At 38.4% G+C, this 17,733-nt stretch overlaps 1 protein-coding gene across 1 annotated transcript in view; it reads right to left on the bottom strand.

Annotated features, from left to right (window-relative positions):
- LOC120544950 (macrophage mannose receptor 1) overlaps nucleotides 1–17,733 on the bottom strand; it is a 20,970-nt gene extending 3,237 nt beyond the window's left edge. Inside the window, exons 1-41 of the mRNA XM_039778852.1 lie at nucleotides 17,550–17,733; nucleotides 15,874–16,019; nucleotides 15,678–15,790; nucleotides 15,409–15,548; nucleotides 14,891–15,114; nucleotides 14,678–14,784; nucleotides 14,478–14,596; nucleotides 14,208–14,343; nucleotides 13,461–13,543; nucleotides 13,213–13,332; nucleotides 13,029–13,130; nucleotides 12,776–12,934; nucleotides 12,572–12,654; nucleotides 12,203–12,347; nucleotides 12,070–12,114; nucleotides 11,803–11,970; nucleotides 10,566–10,685; nucleotides 10,348–10,458; nucleotides 10,197–10,229; nucleotides 7,436–7,573; nucleotides 7,165–7,311; nucleotides 6,896–7,030; nucleotides 6,597–6,754; nucleotides 6,346–6,490; nucleotides 6,095–6,149; nucleotides 5,884–5,950; nucleotides 5,637–5,770; nucleotides 5,515–5,558; nucleotides 5,205–5,378; nucleotides 4,797–4,951; nucleotides 4,543–4,656; nucleotides 4,297–4,412; nucleotides 3,697–3,851; nucleotides 3,391–3,596; nucleotides 3,141–3,318; nucleotides 2,806–3,030; nucleotides 1,709–1,878; nucleotides 1,556–1,626; nucleotides 990–1,090; nucleotides 785–904; nucleotides 10–147 (exon numbers count right to left, since the gene is read on the bottom strand). Of these exons, the coding sequence (XP_039634786.1) occupies nucleotides 10–147; nucleotides 785–904; nucleotides 990–1,090; nucleotides 1,556–1,626; nucleotides 1,709–1,878; nucleotides 2,806–3,030; nucleotides 3,141–3,318; nucleotides 3,391–3,596; nucleotides 3,697–3,851; nucleotides 4,297–4,412; nucleotides 4,543–4,656; nucleotides 4,797–4,951; nucleotides 5,205–5,378; nucleotides 5,515–5,558; nucleotides 5,637–5,770; nucleotides 5,884–5,950; nucleotides 6,095–6,149; nucleotides 6,346–6,490; nucleotides 6,597–6,754; nucleotides 6,896–7,030; nucleotides 7,165–7,311; nucleotides 7,436–7,573; nucleotides 10,197–10,229; nucleotides 10,348–10,458; nucleotides 10,566–10,685; nucleotides 11,803–11,970; nucleotides 12,070–12,114; nucleotides 12,203–12,347; nucleotides 12,572–12,654; nucleotides 12,776–12,934; nucleotides 13,029–13,130; nucleotides 13,213–13,332; nucleotides 13,461–13,543; nucleotides 14,208–14,343; nucleotides 14,478–14,596; nucleotides 14,678–14,784; nucleotides 14,891–15,114; nucleotides 15,409–15,548; nucleotides 15,678–15,790; nucleotides 15,874–16,019; nucleotides 17,550–17,592 (5,143 nt within the window). The 5' untranslated portion in view covers nucleotides 17,593–17,733. The remainder of the gene's footprint in view (nucleotides 1–9; nucleotides 148–784; nucleotides 905–989; nucleotides 1,091–1,555; nucleotides 1,627–1,708; nucleotides 1,879–2,805; nucleotides 3,031–3,140; nucleotides 3,319–3,390; nucleotides 3,597–3,696; nucleotides 3,852–4,296; nucleotides 4,413–4,542; nucleotides 4,657–4,796; nucleotides 4,952–5,204; nucleotides 5,379–5,514; nucleotides 5,559–5,636; nucleotides 5,771–5,883; nucleotides 5,951–6,094; nucleotides 6,150–6,345; nucleotides 6,491–6,596; nucleotides 6,755–6,895; nucleotides 7,031–7,164; nucleotides 7,312–7,435; nucleotides 7,574–10,196; nucleotides 10,230–10,347; nucleotides 10,459–10,565; nucleotides 10,686–11,802; nucleotides 11,971–12,069; nucleotides 12,115–12,202; nucleotides 12,348–12,571; nucleotides 12,655–12,775; nucleotides 12,935–13,028; nucleotides 13,131–13,212; nucleotides 13,333–13,460; nucleotides 13,544–14,207; nucleotides 14,344–14,477; nucleotides 14,597–14,677; nucleotides 14,785–14,890; nucleotides 15,115–15,408; nucleotides 15,549–15,677; nucleotides 15,791–15,873; nucleotides 16,020–17,549) is intronic.

Genomic DNA, 17,733 nt, shown 5'->3' with positions numbered 1-17,733 from the left:
CTATCTTACCATTCTCGTACTGGTCATCAATAACTGCCAGCTCTCCTCCTTGGTCTTTGCACCAGTTCCGAGCATAAGACCAGTTGGCTTTAATGTCATTTTTCTTCCCTTTGAACATGAAGCATTTATCCTTGAAACGCATCCAACCTGGAGGAAAGGAAGGTAACTAGGTGACATTGTAGGAATCATATTTCATTGATGGTTATTGGTTGTATAATCACAGCTCAATGGTAAACGCATGTATTTGTGTATGTACAATAAACTACTTTTAATGCAATAATGATAGTACATGATGTGTAGTAAGCAATGGATAAGGCGGGGCAGGCAGCTCCAAACAACAAAGCCCAGTTTAATGTGTCTTGCTCACATCTTGATATAGGGAAATGACTTCAGAATACTCTCTGAGGCAATATAGATAAAATGCTACATAATAATTTATAATATTGTTAAATAGTACATTTTCAGAAATAGTGGTTGAAAGATAAAATAACCATACAGGTCTATTTTGGATAATCCATTGAATTAAATACCTGATAAATAAAGGTACTGAACAACATTGATTCAAAAAAATAAAAAATATATCATAATATAGTATGTCATTAAAACGCCATAGAAAGTTATAGTGTAGTATGTCAAATAAAAAAAAGTATGATGACTAAGTGCTGCACTTTCAGCGAGTGAAACTGTGCTCTAAAATAGGACATACATCTACATATAACCTGCATTTTTTTTCAAATAACACAAAAAATGTAGTAGGTTTCGTGTTTATATTTATGTGTGTTACCTGCCGGGCAGTTGCCCTCCCAGGGCTGTGTGGGTGGAGGAGGGGTGTGAATATCTCCGGGGAACTTCTTACAGACATAACCTGCTCCAGCCCGACCACAGTTGGCATCGTTCCATCCACCTTACCAAGCCAGAGTTCATTGTAAATATCACCAACAGGAGTCTGTTCAGCAAACCGTTCAGCACAATAATTATAATTTCAATACCTTGATGTCTGTTCATCTGAACACACTGTTCCTCCCCGTTGGCGTTGTTGGGCTCACCTGGACCCCAGTGAGTGTACGTCACAGGGGAGAAGTCCACCCACCTGTGCAGATAAAACCGAAACTTGGCATTGACCTTTTATGTGCACATTATAAAGAGAAATACCTCCCTGGAGCAGAATTTACATAGTGCTGTTGCAGTGATTTGGACAGGAATATCAACATCTGCTGTACAGACCTCACAGCACCAAGGCTCAAATTGATGTTGCCATCAGCCTGACACATTTTGGAGTTTTTCTATTGATATTGAATTAGGGACTCGTGTCGCTTTAAATCGGCACGTCTTTATATTTCGCTTAATTTAATGTGAGTGCTATCATAATGTCTTGGCACTTATTTGTGTCAAATGCCATCCTCACCACAGGTTGTCAGTCTGATGCTCAGATTATAAACTAACAGTCAAGTTTACAAAAAAGTGAGCAGTACAAGATTATGAAAATAACATGCAAATTCTAGGGAGGTTCTCCCTTTAAATTAACCTCAACTCCAACACATAGAAATGCACATACATGTATTCTCCACCAGCAATGCCAAACATCCTCATTCCAATCCAAGCTGCAGCCACCTGGCCTGTCCCCACCTGGAAGAGCAGTACAACATGACACAAACATATTTCACTGTAAAATATCACAGTATTATCTTCTAAAGAAAAAGAGGCGTACCATGCTGTTAACATATGCCTGTTCGTCTTTGTTTAGGATGGAGACGAGTAAGGCCTTCTCCTGGTGACAGCGTCTCATAGCCGTGTGGAAATCCACAATGTCGGTGTCGTTGTAGTAGTAGCAGATGTTTTTGTTCTTCCTCCAGCCAAGGTTAGTACCACAATCAGGAGCTGAGGGTTGAGGAAACAAACATGAATATGATCTGTTCATTGTTTTACTTCATTAAACTTACAAAAAGCCTACCACATAAATATATGTGAGGTATGTCGGGTCCATCAGGCTACATTTACTAATCCCTACATATTTATATATCAGAAAGTCTAATTTACTATATAGTGAGCAATAAATTAAAATTTCTGACACTTATGTCTTATCATTTTGTTATGTTCTTATCATCACTGAGGGGTGTAGTGTCACACGACTGTAATTTTTGCATCTATAAAAGAAGAATTGCTTTGTGGTATTGTTCACAGATACTTTTTTGTTCCATCGTGGGGAATTTTACTACATTGTGCATAAATGTGGCACTCAGAAGTAGGACACTCAAATATAATAGCGGAGGGTAAATAAAGTGCACTTTATATTTAATTTGAAGTGATTTTTGATGCAGCATAGGTATCACATGAGTAATTTATTTACAGTTGGCTGTATTTGCCTGTAAATGGCCTTTGACATTGAGTGTGTTATTTTGTTCACTGATTTTTTTAATTATCATTTTAGCTTGAAATCTTGATATCCAATAATGTTTTACTGAAGTAAGACATTGCAATAAAGTAACAGTGCCACTATTTGAGTAGCAAAAATAATTCTACTCTTTCCACCTCTGCTGCTGTTTTACCTGTAGTGTATTTTTCTTAGAATTTATTTATTTTTGCCATACAATATTAATTAACCAGCCTTTATTTAATCGGAATGAAACACATTTTTGCCCAGATAAATATTGCCAAACATGCTGTATCGAAGGTAAAGTTTCACACTTGTCAAACATTAAAGTCAAAGCTTTGTAAAAGTTGCTCTCTGCTACCTCGGCTCTAAATGAACATTCCTAATTGCTTTGACACCTGAACAAAAACTTGTTCATGCAGGTAGGACAATACCTGGGAGTGGAGGTGGGGGCACTGGGGGCAGGATGGGGTTCTTTCCTTTAGTAATCATGCATATCCAGTCCTGGTGAGCGTCACAGTTGAGATCGTTCCACCAGGAGTAGGTCCCGTTGCTGCTGCTCACCATCTCTACACACTCCTCGCGGCCCTCATGGTTGTTGGGCTCCCCGCTGCCCCAGTTGGTGTGAGAGAGAGGTGTGCCGTCGCTCCAAGAATAACCTACATGATGGAAATGGTCATGAGTTTTTTTTTTGTGTGTGTATTCTTTATTCGTATCCCAATTACCTTCCACCAGGGAGATGTGTGAATGAAACACACATTATACTCACCTCCTTCTGTTGGGTTGTGCTTGAGGCCTATCCACTTGCTGCTGCCTTTGCTGTACAGAGACAGGAACTCTTCCTCCTCCTGACTGTGGATGCTGACCAGGTTAGCTCCTCTGGCGACACAGTCCTCATGTGCTGCCCCCCAGCTCTTCTTCTTGGACCAGCCCAAATTGTGGAAGAGCTGCAATAAATTAGCCATTAAATCAGCGCTGACCCCTGCAGAGAATTGTGTTTAATTCACTTCTTTATATACCTTATAACAGTTTCTGAAGTGAGGCAGAGCCGTCCAGCTATCAGCACAGCCCTGTGCAGGAGGAGGAGTCGGGGGCTTAGTGGGTGGGGTGATGTCAGGCCTGGGTTTCTCACAGACAAAGGCGTGTTTCTCTGAGCACTGCTGGTCATCCCAGAAACCACCAATCTGACCCGTTGTCATAGTCACACAAGTCCCATCCCCGTTATCTAGAGACAGAAAGGACATTTTCCAATGTGTATGTACTGTATCATACATGTCTCATCCTTTCCAGCTGATATTAGGGTTAGTGTTTAGTTAGTGCTGTACCTGGCTGATCTCTGTCCCAGTGAGTGAAGGTGAGAGGTGAGCCGTTGTCCCAGATGTAGTCGACCCCTCCACCTGCCTCTCCTTTAGCACGCAGGCCGATCCACCACATACCCGTCTTTCCTGACAGTGCCACTGTAAAATGGGCCTGCTCATAACTGCAGTAAAAGACAAATAGATTCAATTAAAAACTATGGCTAACCAGGTTTTTCCTTTATCATGACCGAATCCTTAAGACCCTAAATCTGCTACCATTATGTAATGTATAAATGTCTTTTAACAAGTTACAGATCAGAAATGTGACAAAGAGAAATTCTAAAGGGAAACATCACAATAACATTTAATTCCCACACACTCCACATCGCACGCATCCTTAAATGATGACGGGAAGGGAAAAATTAATACAACTGTGCCCCTGCAAATAATGTATTACACTATTGCTGTCCAGAACAGTAGAACATAAAGAAGTCTGAGAAAGGGAGAAAACCTTTAGGCAAGAATGTAACAACAAGTGAGGTAGCTCAAACATTCTGAATAAATAAAGAAACTGACTTTATTCATCAAAAAGGTGGACAATAGGAATGGGGATAGGTTGTCACTCACATGTCTCCGATGTGCAGTAAGAAGCCGTCCTGCTCTTTACAGAAATCCTTAGCCTCTGACCAGCTCCTGGTGGTCTCCTCCATCCAGTAGCAGGAGTAGCCGTATGCATCCCAGCCCTGTCACATATCACAGACATATCTTGTTACACAACATGCACTGTTTTTATAGCATCATTACTCAGGTCTAAGCTTGGATAGAGGACAGAAAAATAAAAAAAATAAAATGTATGGGTAGAGTTTGTCCTACCTGAGCACACCCATACACAGTGGGTTTTACAGAGGGCAATGGGTAATGTGCTTTGGGCATTTTACATATGTAGGTATTGAGTTCTGTACAGGACACGTCGTTCCATCGTCCAGTCTGGAAAAGATGAAATTAACATAAAAATGACCACAATTCACTGCAAAAAGAATAAAGATACACTTTTGTCAGATTTTGGCTTTGAATCTGTAGTATAAAATGTATAATACTAGTATATGAGTTATTTCAATCCTTCTCACCTGGTGTAACATCTCAACACAGTCTTCACTGAACCCATCGTGGTTGTTGGGTTCCCCTGGAGCCCAGTAAGTGAAGGTAACCATGTGATCATCAGACCAGGTGTACATACCAGTCACAACCAGGTCATTCAGACCAGTCCACACGTCACTGGTGGCTGTAAAAAAAAAAAACAACAACCTCAGAATAAATTCAATTAGATATTTTTAATGTGCTTTCTTTTTCTTTTCTCTATCTCAGCAGCCTACCAAAGGCCACAAACTGGCAGAGTCAAAATGTAATCACTAACCCTAAATGCTTTATGTGGGAGAGAATAAAAGTTCATTTTAGGTGTTACCTTTTCCTTCAACCTCCTTTCTACTTTTTTCTAATTTTTTCAGCTTTAATCTCCTATTTTTCCAGATCCATACCCATGTACAAGTAGCTTTCCAGCCAGCTCTGCTCCTTCATTGAGAGGATGGACACGAGTTGAGCACCGATAGTCCTGCAGGTGTGCTGGGCACCATGCCATGTTTTTTTGTCTTGAAAAGGTTTGTAGCAGAAGTCTCCAAACTCGTACCAGTCAGGCCCTGAACACCTCAGCTCTGTAGGACAGAATTCAGAATAAGTGCAATTATCGTGAACTAAAAAACACACACACACACACACACAGTAAAACACACAAAAAGAATGGTCTGCTCAGAGGAAAGAGATTCATTTAGTAAATGCATCTCAACTCACCCCCATCTGCAAAAGTGTACGACACAGCATAGTTTCCATCAAATCTGTAGAAAAATAAATGCGTTACTAAATTAGCCTCCCAGGACTGAAAAAGGGATTTAGTTTGAAACTCTGCTGCTTACTGTCTTGAGGTGATGCCATTCCTGGTGGAGCCCGCATAGAAGTTCTGTCCTGCAGCTTTCAACAAAGTACAGTCTCCTCCGATGTCATTTAATATCACTCCAGCATGGATAGCTGCAGCACATATGTTTGAGTCCTGTTAGAGGAGACAGAGCAGAGAGAGAAATATATATTTCTATAAAAAAAAAAAAATCTTTCCTCAATACTGTACTGAAGTTGTGATACAGGTTAAACAATACACTCACATACCCCACGATATACTGTAGTGCCGTACACTCTGTAATTAGCATTGGCACAGCTAGCTGGACAATGAACACTGAAAAACACATGGTAATCTGTTGCTTCAGTGTGTATGATGAACGGAAATATCTCAAAATATCACACAGAACAGAATACAAAGGCTACATAGTATGAAGTACATCACTATATGTGTAAAAATGTTATTTCAAGTTTCACTTACGTCATTTTATCATTGGCAAAGTTGAAGTTGGGCACATTGGCGCATGTGATTGCATCTGTTGAACCACAATTTTTCATTATTGGCCATCAGTGTTTATTTGTGACGACACTATCACAGCAGATTCTGAACAATAATAAGTAAGTATTTATTTTTGAATATATAGGTTTGTAACACTATACGTGTGTAAGACCACATGAATTTCACATTACAGGATAATAACGTTTACTTTGACTTCGAAGTGTTTTTCTTACAGTCTGGTGTGCACCCTAAGACGTCGAAGCGAAGGCCTGCCTGACCGCTGAACTCCAGTGGGAGAATGCGGACATACTGGGCTGACACAGGTGTACCCAGTAGCTGAGTTTCAGGACTGTTTCTGTCTGTTGAGCCTGGGAAAAACTGGAAATCAAGAAAATCCAGAATGACAAACTGTTCTCCGTCTTCACGGTTTGGTTTTGAACCAGGAAGGTTTAAGTTCAGCAGGTGGCCGTCTCTGCTTACTCACCTGGCCGTCAGCAGTGTAGTCAGTCCAGCTTGTTCCGTCCGTACTGTGCTGGATCTTAAATTTGGTGAGCCAGTGGTCATTTTGAGGACAACCCTGGATTACTATTCCTGTTACTTTTCTGGTCTGGCCCAGATTTACCTGGATCCAGCTTGAAGTTGCTGGAAGATGGGACATTATATGTAGAATGAGGTTAATGTGAGGATACCAATTCAACATCAAATAAAGATGAAACTCTGTCTTCCCCTTTAACAATCGATTAAAATGTTATTTGTATGTGTGACAGCTGGGGTGGTACATACGGCTTCCTGAAGGCATCCAGCAGGAATTTCCATTCAAACGAGCTTTGTTGGGAGTGAAGAGACCAGTGGAGGACGAAGCAGAGAGCTGGGAGTCTGTGATGTTCCCGTCCTCGACACCCAGGCCTTGCAGACACACTGTGAGCAGCCAAATCACAAATCAAAACTTTGATTGTAAAATATTCTGGGGCATTTTGTGATACTCTGGCAGACATGGAGGTTGGATTTTAAACTGCTAAAATGAATCAAAAAAAACGAAAAGAAGAGTCCACCTTTTTGTTCACAGCTGTAGACGATCTCAAGGTATTTGGAAACTGTGGGACAGGGGTCCACCTCCACATGGGCGAATGCAAAGCAGTGAGGATGGTTGTCACATTGCTTTCTAATGTAAGGAAGGACACCTTCCACTGTGCAGCTTCCTACAGAACAGTGATTATATTTAGATTAAACATAGATCAATATTTACTTATTAATACAGCATACGATTTAATGTCAAAAGGCAACAATAGGCTACACATTGCCATAGTGAGTACTGTGCAGCACCTCCCCCTGAACCATCCAGGTGTGGACAGATGTCATCACTCTTTCGTCCGTAGAAAGCCGACTGGACGTTAATTACACTTCCATGTGGACAGTGAAGGACAGCAGAGGAGTCCTGGCACACCAGCGCCGTCATGAAACCTGCAGCAGGAAGGATTCACACTTCAAGTATTTACTTGATGGCAAATTCATTGCTGTTTCATGCCATTTGTAGATATAGTTGATGTGCAAATATAACACCGTGGTAAAGTTGGTTTTATATTGGACGTTGGATATTCGACACATTCGAAAAATCTATTATGCAGCTTGCCCTTTCAACCTATTCATGTCAAACCACTTGTGATGAACTCAGCTAACCACCCTACACATTGCACAAAGCTTCGTTTTTCAAAAAACCCCAAATTTAATTTTTTAAATATTTTTTTATGTAAATAAATGCTTTGAATCTATTATCGGCCTGACCTTTTGACCTATTCAGGTCAAACCCCTTGTGATGAACTCAGCTAACCACCCTACACATTGCACAAAGCTTCGTTTTTCAAAAAACCCCAAATTTAATTTTTTAAATATTTTTTTATGTAAATAAATGCTTTGAATCTATTATGCGGCCTGACCTTTTGACCTATTCAGGTCAAACCCCTTGTGATGAACTCAGCTAAGTCCCCTACACATTGCACAAAGCTTATTTTTAAAAAAGAAACATCCTTTAATTTTTTTTATATTTTTTTATGTAAAAAAATGCTTTAAATCTATTATGCGGCCTGTCCTTTTGACCTATTCAGGTCAAACCACTTGTGATGAACTCAACTAACCCCCCTACACATTGCACAAAGCTTATTTTAAAAAAAACCCATCCTTTAATTTTTTTAATATTTTTTAATATTAAAAAATGTCATAAATCTATTATGTGGCCTGACCTTTTGACCTATTCACGTCAAACCACTTGTGATGAACTCAGCTAACCATCCTACACATTGCACAAAGGTCAGGCCACATAATAGATTTATGACATTTTTTAATATTAAAAAATATTAACAAAATTAAAGGATGGGTTTTTGAAAAATAAGCTTTGTGCAAGGGGTGAGTTCATCACAAGGTGGTCTGACCTGAATAGGTCAAAGGAACATATCATACATTTCTGGCATTTATTTACATTAAAAATATTTAAAAAATTAAAGGATGTTTTTTGAAAAAATAAGCTTTGTGCAATGTGTTAGGGATAGTTGAGTTCATCACAAGTGGTTTGACGTGAATAGGTCAAAAGGTCAGGCCACATAATAGATTTAAAGCTTTTTTTACATAAAAAAAATTAAAGGATGGGTTTTTTTAAAAAAGAAGCTTTGTGCAATGTGTAGGGTGGTTAGCTGAGTTCATCACAAGTGGTTTGACGTGAATAGGTCAAAAGGTCAGGCCACATAATAGATTTATGACATTTTTTAATATTAAAAAATATTAAGAAAATTAAAGGATGGGTTTTTTGAAAAAAGAAGCTTTGTGCAATGTGTAGGGGGGTTAGTTGAGTTCATCACAAGTGGTTTGACGTGAATAGGTCAAAAGGTCAGGCCACATAATAGATTTATGGCATTTATTTACATTAAAAAATATTTAAAAAATTAAAGGATGGGTTTTTTAAAAAAAGAAGCTTTGTGCAATGTGTAGGGGGGTTATTTGAGTTCATCACAAGTGGTTTGACGTGAATAGGTCAAAAGGTCAGGCCACATAATAGATTTATGGCATTTATTTACATTAAAAAATATTTAAAAAATTAAAGGATGGGTTTTTTTTAAAAAGAAGCTTTGTGCAATGTGTAGGGGACTTAGCTGAGTTCATCACAAGTGGTTTGACCTGAATAGGTCAAAAGGACAGGCCGCATAATAGATTTAAAGCATTTATTTACATAAACAAATATTAAAAAAATTAAAGGATGGGTTTTTTGAAAAAAGAAGCTTTGTGCAATGTGTAGGGTGGTTAGCTGAGTTCATCACAAGTGGTTTGATCTGAATAGGTCAAAAGGTCAGGTCACATAATAGATTTAAAGCATTTTTTTACATAAAACAAATTAAAGGATGGGTTTTTTTTTAAATAAGCTTTGTGCAATGTGTAGGGGGGTTAGTTGAGTTCATCACAAGTGGTTTGACGTGAATAGGTCAAAAGGTCAGGCCACATAATAGATTTATGGCATTTATTTACATTAAAAAATATTAAAAAAATTAAAGGATGGGTTTTTAAAAAAAAGAAGCTTTGTGCAATGTGCAGGGGACCTAGCTGAGTTCATCACAAGCGGTTTGACCTGAATAGGTCAAAAGGACAGGCCGCATAATAGATTTAAAGCATTCTTTTACATAAACAAATATTTAAAAAATTAAAGGATGGGTTTTTTGAAAAAATAAGCTTTGTGCAATGTGTAGGGTGGTTAGCTGAGTTCATCACAAGTGGTTTGACCTGAATAGGTCAAAAGGACAGGCTGCATAATAGATTTAAAGCATTCTTTTACATAAAAAAATATTTAAAAAATTAAAGGATGAGTTTTTTGAAAAAAGAAGCTTTGTGCAATGTGTAGGGTGGTTAGCTGAGTTCATCACAAGTGGTTTGACCTGAATAGGTTGAAAGCGTAAGCTGCATAATAGATTTTTCGAATGTGTCGAATATCCAACGTCCAATATAAAACCAACTTTACCACGGTAAATATAACTGATCATGACATTCTGTTTTGTTTTAAGAAGTCACTGTGCAGAAGCCATGCCAGACAGTGAGGAATTGTTACCATCATGAGGTGGAGGAGGCTCAGGTGTCTTTCCTGAAAGAGGAAACGTGAGAATAGCATTACAGTCAACACTCTAAATAAATGGGTTAGGGTGAATTAATGTCTTCTGTTTGCAAGTGTCAACAACAAAAATTAAAACAACATATCTTACCTTTCCGCTTGCAGATGTATCCTCTTTTGTTCTCACAGTTGTCGTCGTTCCAGTAGCCGTTGTTAATATAAATAGACAGGCAGTCTTCACCGTAATAGTCGTCTGGGTTACCTGTGAAGAAACATGAAGAATGGGAATTCAGTTGTCATTTTTCTGCAAAACAATGATTCTTATATGCTCACAGAAATTGTGCAGAATATATTTGGCTTTAAATTAACCTGTATTCCAGCGGATGTATCTGAAAGGAGAACCATCTGACCACTCCCAGCCGCCTTCGGTGACAGAATCATGACCGCCCATCCACAGAGAGATCCCTGTGGGACTCAGCTGGATCAAGCCTGAGAGGAAGCATCAAAATACAAGTTAGGGCGAGTCAAGCTTAATAATATTTCCAGAAAAGTTTCTTTCTACCAGAGAAAGTTTTGTCTGGAAGAAAATTTTAGAAGTATGTTTTGTTGAACTTGCTTCCACAACCAACAGTGATGTCACTGTGTCCAGGAGTCCAGCTGTACACGACTGCAGCAAAGTAAGAAGTTAAACCACTGAAGGTCAGTGGAAACAAGATTTTTGGTGTTAAGTTCCTCTTTAAAAGCACTATGTGCAGAAATTGACAAATGCTTGTTGTTGCCCCCTGGTGGTAGTACCGTTTTAAAAATAAACTGTCGCATATACCAGTACACACCACTACACCTTCTCCCACACAGGAAAGCAACACATATACAGACTACAGACTAGACCAATTTTCACCAGAATTGTCTCACTTTTCTACAAACAAATATAAATATATTTTAAATATTTGTCCTTGTATTGTATTATATTATATTGTATTCTATTCTATTATTATTTCATGTATATTGTATCCTATTATTTAATGTGTGCTGTGGGTCTGATATTTAGCTGCTGCAACACTGTAATTTCCCATTTTTTTGTGATCAATAAAAATCTATCTATCTAGTCACACAGTGGCTTTAAAGCAACCTCAAAATGAAAAGTATATAAGGTTTAAATTTGTTTATTGGTAGTGTATATATATATTTATATATATATATATATATTACACTTTAGGTAGTTAGAGTATGACAGATTATTAGAGTCACTGTGGAATTAAATTGAACTATTATATAATTATATAAATCGTAGTATTAGAAAATATCTGAATATTACAATTTTATTTTATTTTTTTATATTGAACACGTTATTGAAAGTAAAAACAAGGTGACACCGTCTGACGAGAATTCACGTACAACTTTATTCTTGGAATATTGAACAACTTATTTCTTATGATATTTCAGTTCCAGACATAATTGGGACAAAGACATGCTTTAATGTAGTCCTTCAAAAAGCTTATGTGGTATATTCGAGTAAACTGTTACGCAAATACCTGTTGATATACTCATGTGAACTCTCAATGAAGAACATGAACAAAGAGTAAAGATGTAAATGTAAAGGTCATACCTTGTATGAAGGCCTGTTCGAAGGGATCGGTGATACTGACGAGGTCTCCTCCCTGGTTGACACAGTCGGCCCGAGCTTCTGCCCACGTCCTCATGGACAGGTAGTTAAACTGGTAGCAGTGGTCGTTAAAAGGGTCAGCCATCCAAGAACCACATTTCTCATTCCATCCTGTAACAAACACAACAGTCCATATATCCAGATAAACACACATATTATCGGACTCAGAGCATGCTTAAAGTGTAATGATCAGTGTAGTATCAAGTTAACCTGGTCCAGATGTTGGGGGCCGGGGAGGAGGTCCTTGTCCCTTGGCTATGGAGAGACATAGGCAAAGAATCACTACAAAATACAGAATGAATACAACACAAGAGGCATACGGTAAAAAAGTAGTATATCAAACCTTTTTTGCAGATAAATTTCTTAGTGGAGGTGCAGAAATCATCATTGAGTTTTCCAGGTTCATGGTGATCCATCCCTCTGAGGTGCGCACAGTCCTCGTTGTCCTCCCAGTTGTCTGGCTGGTTGGTCGCCCATGGGAGGAGGTCCTGATAGCCAAAGAAACAAATGTTGCTTCATCATGAGCAGCTTCACAGTCAGACTGCAGCATTTTATTAGTGGAACATTGAGGAGAGAACAGAATCTTACATGATTTCTAAATGTTTGTGATTATGGGGGTTGTTCAAGATGATTATTTAATTTCTTGGTGTCAAACTCATAGCAGTTTAAAGGTATATGTATCAAACAATATGTTCATGTCGTCATCACTTACCGCAGGAGTTCCATCGGTGTATACCCACTGATTTTCAACATTGATATCATTCAAACCAACCCAGGCTTCCCCTGGCATGTGAGCTGCAGATAAAAACCAAGCACAATATTTTTACATTCACAAAATATATAATATAACATATAATTTCTTGATAAATTATTTCATGATGATTAGATGAACTAGAATGCTTTCTTAGCCGCTCACCAGTTAGGAAACTCAGTTCTTCCTGTGAGTGGAAGCTGGCCAGATGACCCTGATCTCTGCTACAGTGAGTATCAGCATCCTGCCAGTTTTTCACTGACTCACTCTCAAAGTGATAGCAGAAGTCCCCATACAACAAATATCCAGGGTCACAGTGGGAATCTGAAGCAAAAACATGTATTAACTTTTATTAAAAAGTTATTAACAAAGCTTTAGCTAGTCAGTATGTGAGGAGGAAACATGAAGTCTGACTGACCAGGAGCTGAAGTTGGTTTGATGTTCTGTCCACCTGTCATCTCACAAATGTAACCCATGCTCTTGAAGCAGCTAGTTGTTTCCCATTTGCCCTCATAATTTCCTGGAAGAGAACATGAAGTGATGTTGGTCTTACAATGCCTGCCAAAGTGTCAGTTCGAGGTTAAAATGGTTCAGGATTCTACCTGTGAAGATTTGTCCACAGTCCCAGGTGCCAGCAGTGTTTCTAGGCCAACCAGGACCATAGTTTGAAAAAGTAATCGCTCCTTTATCCACCCATTTGAAATCCCCGTCCTGGTCCTTATCTGGTAACATCACAAACCGCAAAATGAATGAAAAGAGCATTTTCACAAATCACATTAATTGTAGCGATAACAAGACATTTTTGTTTCTGTTTCACAGTGAGCATCAAAACATATAGTGTGAAGAGTACCTGATAAACCGATCCAGATGTCAGGAATGTCAACTTGGTGAAAGTCTGGAAGGTTTCCATTTATGAAGAACTGTTCTTCTTGACTGCACATAAGGAATGGGTCAAAAATAACAGACAGGGTAAGATTTCTACAGTTCTCCTGCAGTCCTGCTCAGCTACTCAGTCTTTTAGCCTCTTTTAGCTCATTGTTTTGGTTTTCTGGCCCACAGCAGTCAACTGTTTTAAGTTAAAAAGCTCAGATAGAGCTACTATACACTACACTAAAAGGCAACCAGACAAAGCTGCTAGTAGTAAAATAGTTGAGCATTTAGCAGCTATAGAGATAGATATTCCCCTTAGGAGGGGGTGGAGACCAAAAACAGATCTAAGAGAGTGAATATTAGACATTCATCTCATTGTTCTGTCTGCTTGATGTGTAAATAGGCACCTGCTTGCTAAAACATGTGCAACTTAATAATGCCAATATTATGTTGAACTTGTGTTTTCAGCTTGTTTTTTGCCAAAAAAATCAATAAATACAGCTTTACCTTTTGGGATAAAACCATTGAAATGTTTATCTATCACTGGCCAAAACATAATGTGGTCCTAAAGTCAGCAAACCGACTCAGTATTGTATAAATTAGCGACCATTAGGTGATATTAGCAATGTTAAGGGTGGTGGTCATACAGTATCTGTATGAATTCAACTTTTGATTTGTAAGAGGAAGATTGTGCTATTTCTTCTTTTAAAAGTTACATTGTTCCTACCTGTTTATAATCAGCAGGTGGGCCCCCATATCGGAGCACTTGGTGCTGGCCTCATGCCAGGTGGTCAACAGATTGATATTACTGACCATCCAGTAACAACTGCCAGCGAAGCTCAGCCAGCCAGAAGGGCAGATGGCTGCAGGGGAGTTTTAGGGGAACAGCAGGAAAATGTTAGAGGTAAAAAGGAAAGAATCTAAACAACATTGTTATACTTTTATAATGAAAATAAGAGATATCATCTTTGTGTATTTTCAAAACAATCCATCTTACTGTTCAGTGGTCGTTTACACATGTAAGGACGTTCATATCTGCACACATGGGATCTCCATTTCCCAAATGTAGTTGATGAATCCTTGATGATCGCAGAACATGAGCCGGCCTGTGTATCACTGTTGGACAGCATGAGTTTAAACCTTGATAGCACAAATTAATATTAATTTAAATGACTAGCAAACAGTTTTATATTTTACCCTGAAGGTTCACCGTTCGCCCAGTTTGTGTACCCCACTGGGAGAGCATCAGACCAGGTGTACTGACTGTTTCCTGCTTCAACTTGACATGAAATCTTGTTGCATTTCTGAAGAATCAAAGCTCATATTAACATTGATGTAATCGATATTCATATCCAATATTAAATAATAAAGAGGCAAGTGAGCTTCTTAATGCCAGTATGCTCCTCTCACCAGTGTGGAAAGCCCAATCCAGAGGTCAATCCATGATGGATCCAGTGATCCTGTGACATACTGCTCCTCTTCTGCTGTGGCAATGGACACCAGGTCTCCTCCGTCCTGCACGCAGTCATGTCTCGCTGCTGCCCAACTCTTTCTGGTGTCCGCCTTCAATTTGTAGCAGCTGGAGCCGTGCTGTGTCCAGCCGTTGGCTAAGTCACACTGTGGGCTAGGATTCGCTAAAGAGCAGAAAAGAAAATATGTTTTAGAAGTAGTAAGTCCCCCTCGTTCAGCCCATGATCTAGAGGAACTATAAAGTATCTGATCTGAGCTCATTTATGTTGAGATTTGATCAATTTTGCATGAAAATAATAAAAATATTATTGGTTTAGCATAAATTTAAATCTTCAGAGAAATCATAAATGAAAACAACTATTATTCCACTTAGAGTTAAATGTCATTTCTGTTACCCATGTAACCGAGGAGAAAAACGTAGCCTTAAAGAGTTTCAGTTTTACAGTTGGCGGACTTACGGTTCATGTACTTGCAGATGTATTTCCTCTTAACGCCACAGTTCTCGTCATTCCACTGTCCAAAGCTAGATCCTACTACCTGACCACAGTCCTCCCCGGGTTCATCGCCCCAGTTATCAGGCTGGCCTTGCATCCAGTATCTGAAACAAGAGAGAAATTATTTTGAATAAACTTCAGTAAAAAAGGCTTTTATCACACTTTAATTCATGTACAACTTTAATAAATGTAACTCCTTTTGCTGATATTTAAGTGGTAACAGTATTACATACGATATGTATGGTATAAAAAGACTCCCATCACTCCACTCCCAGACACCTTCTGAGATTTGGTCATTTAGGCCGATCCAGTAGCTCTCCGTGCCAATTTGTGTCCTTACCCACAACTAGAAATAAAAATAAATTAACCCAAGTGTGTGAAATGATAAGAGCACATTTATCAAACTTAAATCTCTGCATGCCTCCTCACCCTTTCATGAATGTCCAGAATGCTCATCAGGTTGGTGTTAAGCCCCAAACAAAATGCGTTGGCCTCCATCCATGACTTTGTATCAGTTGAAAAGAAGTAACATTTATTCTCATACTCCCTCCAGCCTTGCTGACACTGGCAATGGGCTGAAAACACAACAAAAAAACAAATTATTTGTGCATGTATATAACCAAAACATGATATATTGATGAAAAAATACGTTGATTAGAAAATAACAGAAATGAGGCAGTACATCAAAAATACTACCCTTCTCCACCCTACTCACCTACTACCACCATGCTTTTTAATGAAACACTACGATTTTAGTTTATTGGTCAACTAAATACATATTAACCACAGCAGTATGTTAATCACATGTTTACACTGCTTCAAAGAAATACTTTTTTAAATACGGACGTATGTAGAATTGATGCACTTGAATGGAATTACGCAGATTACAAGATAGAATAACATCTTTTGGTCAGCAAGAATAGTAGAATAAAAGTATTGTGATTACTTTTCATGGTTGATAAGTAAAAAAAAAAAAGAAATTGCCCAGTTGATGGGAAATTTCACAAGATGGTAAATCATTTGAATGCCCATCAATCATAAAAGTCCCATGACAGATCCACAGTCCAGCCATGCCAGTCAACTCTCAAACAAATCTTTGGGTAATGTTTGACTTTAACAACTTCAACAAGACTATAGAATCACATGTTTTGCACGCATCTGTAATGAGTTGAAAGACCACAAGAAAACCATCACTGACACAAAGTTGAACTGCCTCCCAACTGACTTTCCATCTCAAACAATTACATTACCACCAGAGAGAGGCTTCAAAAACGTCAGATACTAAAACCTGCCATCAGTGCCTAAAAGACTAAACCATTATACTCTGTAGCTTGGATGACCACTGATAAAAAATATTTCAGAATAGAAAATATACTACAATCCTCTGCCAGTTAAATTATTTCCTAAGAATAAACCATCATTTCTTTCTAAAGACAATTGGTAAACAAAAATTGGCAGGAAAGTAACCCAGTGTAGAGACATTTTCTTCACATTCTTAAGATAAGCAGTTGATTTTATTAAATATTTGTGACAGAAAGTAGTAGTAGCAAACCAATATTAAAAATGAGTTGAACACCAAAGTACAAAAGGTTTAGAAGTCTCTTGAACGATACATTTTTTATTTCTTTGTTCTGATAAACAGACTATTAACCGTATGGCTTATGTAACGCTTATTCTGTGGTATCCACTCAAGTAAATATACTGCTCAGATAACTGCTGTTTGTATTATACGTTTAAAGAGCCTTTTCAATTTCCACTGTAGGAATTGACATGAATCTTTTTTTCTACCCATCTTTTTGTTACTTTTATGACAAAACAAAATATTCATGTGACAATATTATGGTTCACGCAATCTTTCTTCCATTTTGGATTTGCACATTATGTGCTCCATGCCCTTTTAATAATTTCTTCAAAAGAACAGAAAAAAGCTGTAGTTAATCAGTGCTCCCAACAGCTGCCTCACATTAAAAACACAACTTTCGATTCATATTTCATTAAGTTCTTGTTCGTTGATACACTTGTGTCTTTGAGGATTCCAAGAACGGGGTTCAGTGCTTTCAAGTTTATACCTCGACCTCCCTAAAAATGTAATCAAAAAGACTCACCGCAAGCAAGAAGAGCAGCAAAACTGAGCAGCTGCAGAAGCATTCTTTGTCTTCTGTCCCTTTTTTATTATTTTTCTGTGTTCACCTCTCAAGAAGAGTTTCTACACATCTCAATAGCTTTTAAGTTTTTCTCCAAACTCCCCTGAACCTGGCAGTGTGTGTGATGTGCTCTAGCTCCCAGTTA

Source organism: Perca fluviatilis, chromosome 17 (assembly GCF_010015445.1).
Source record: "Perca fluviatilis chromosome 17, GENO_Pfluv_1.0, whole genome shotgun sequence".
Classification (NCBI taxonomy): Eukaryota; Metazoa; Chordata; class Actinopteri; order Perciformes; family Percidae; genus Perca; species Perca fluviatilis.
The sequence above is the reverse complement of the archived record's forward strand: the minus strand, read 5'-3'. Positions and strand labels throughout refer to the sequence as shown.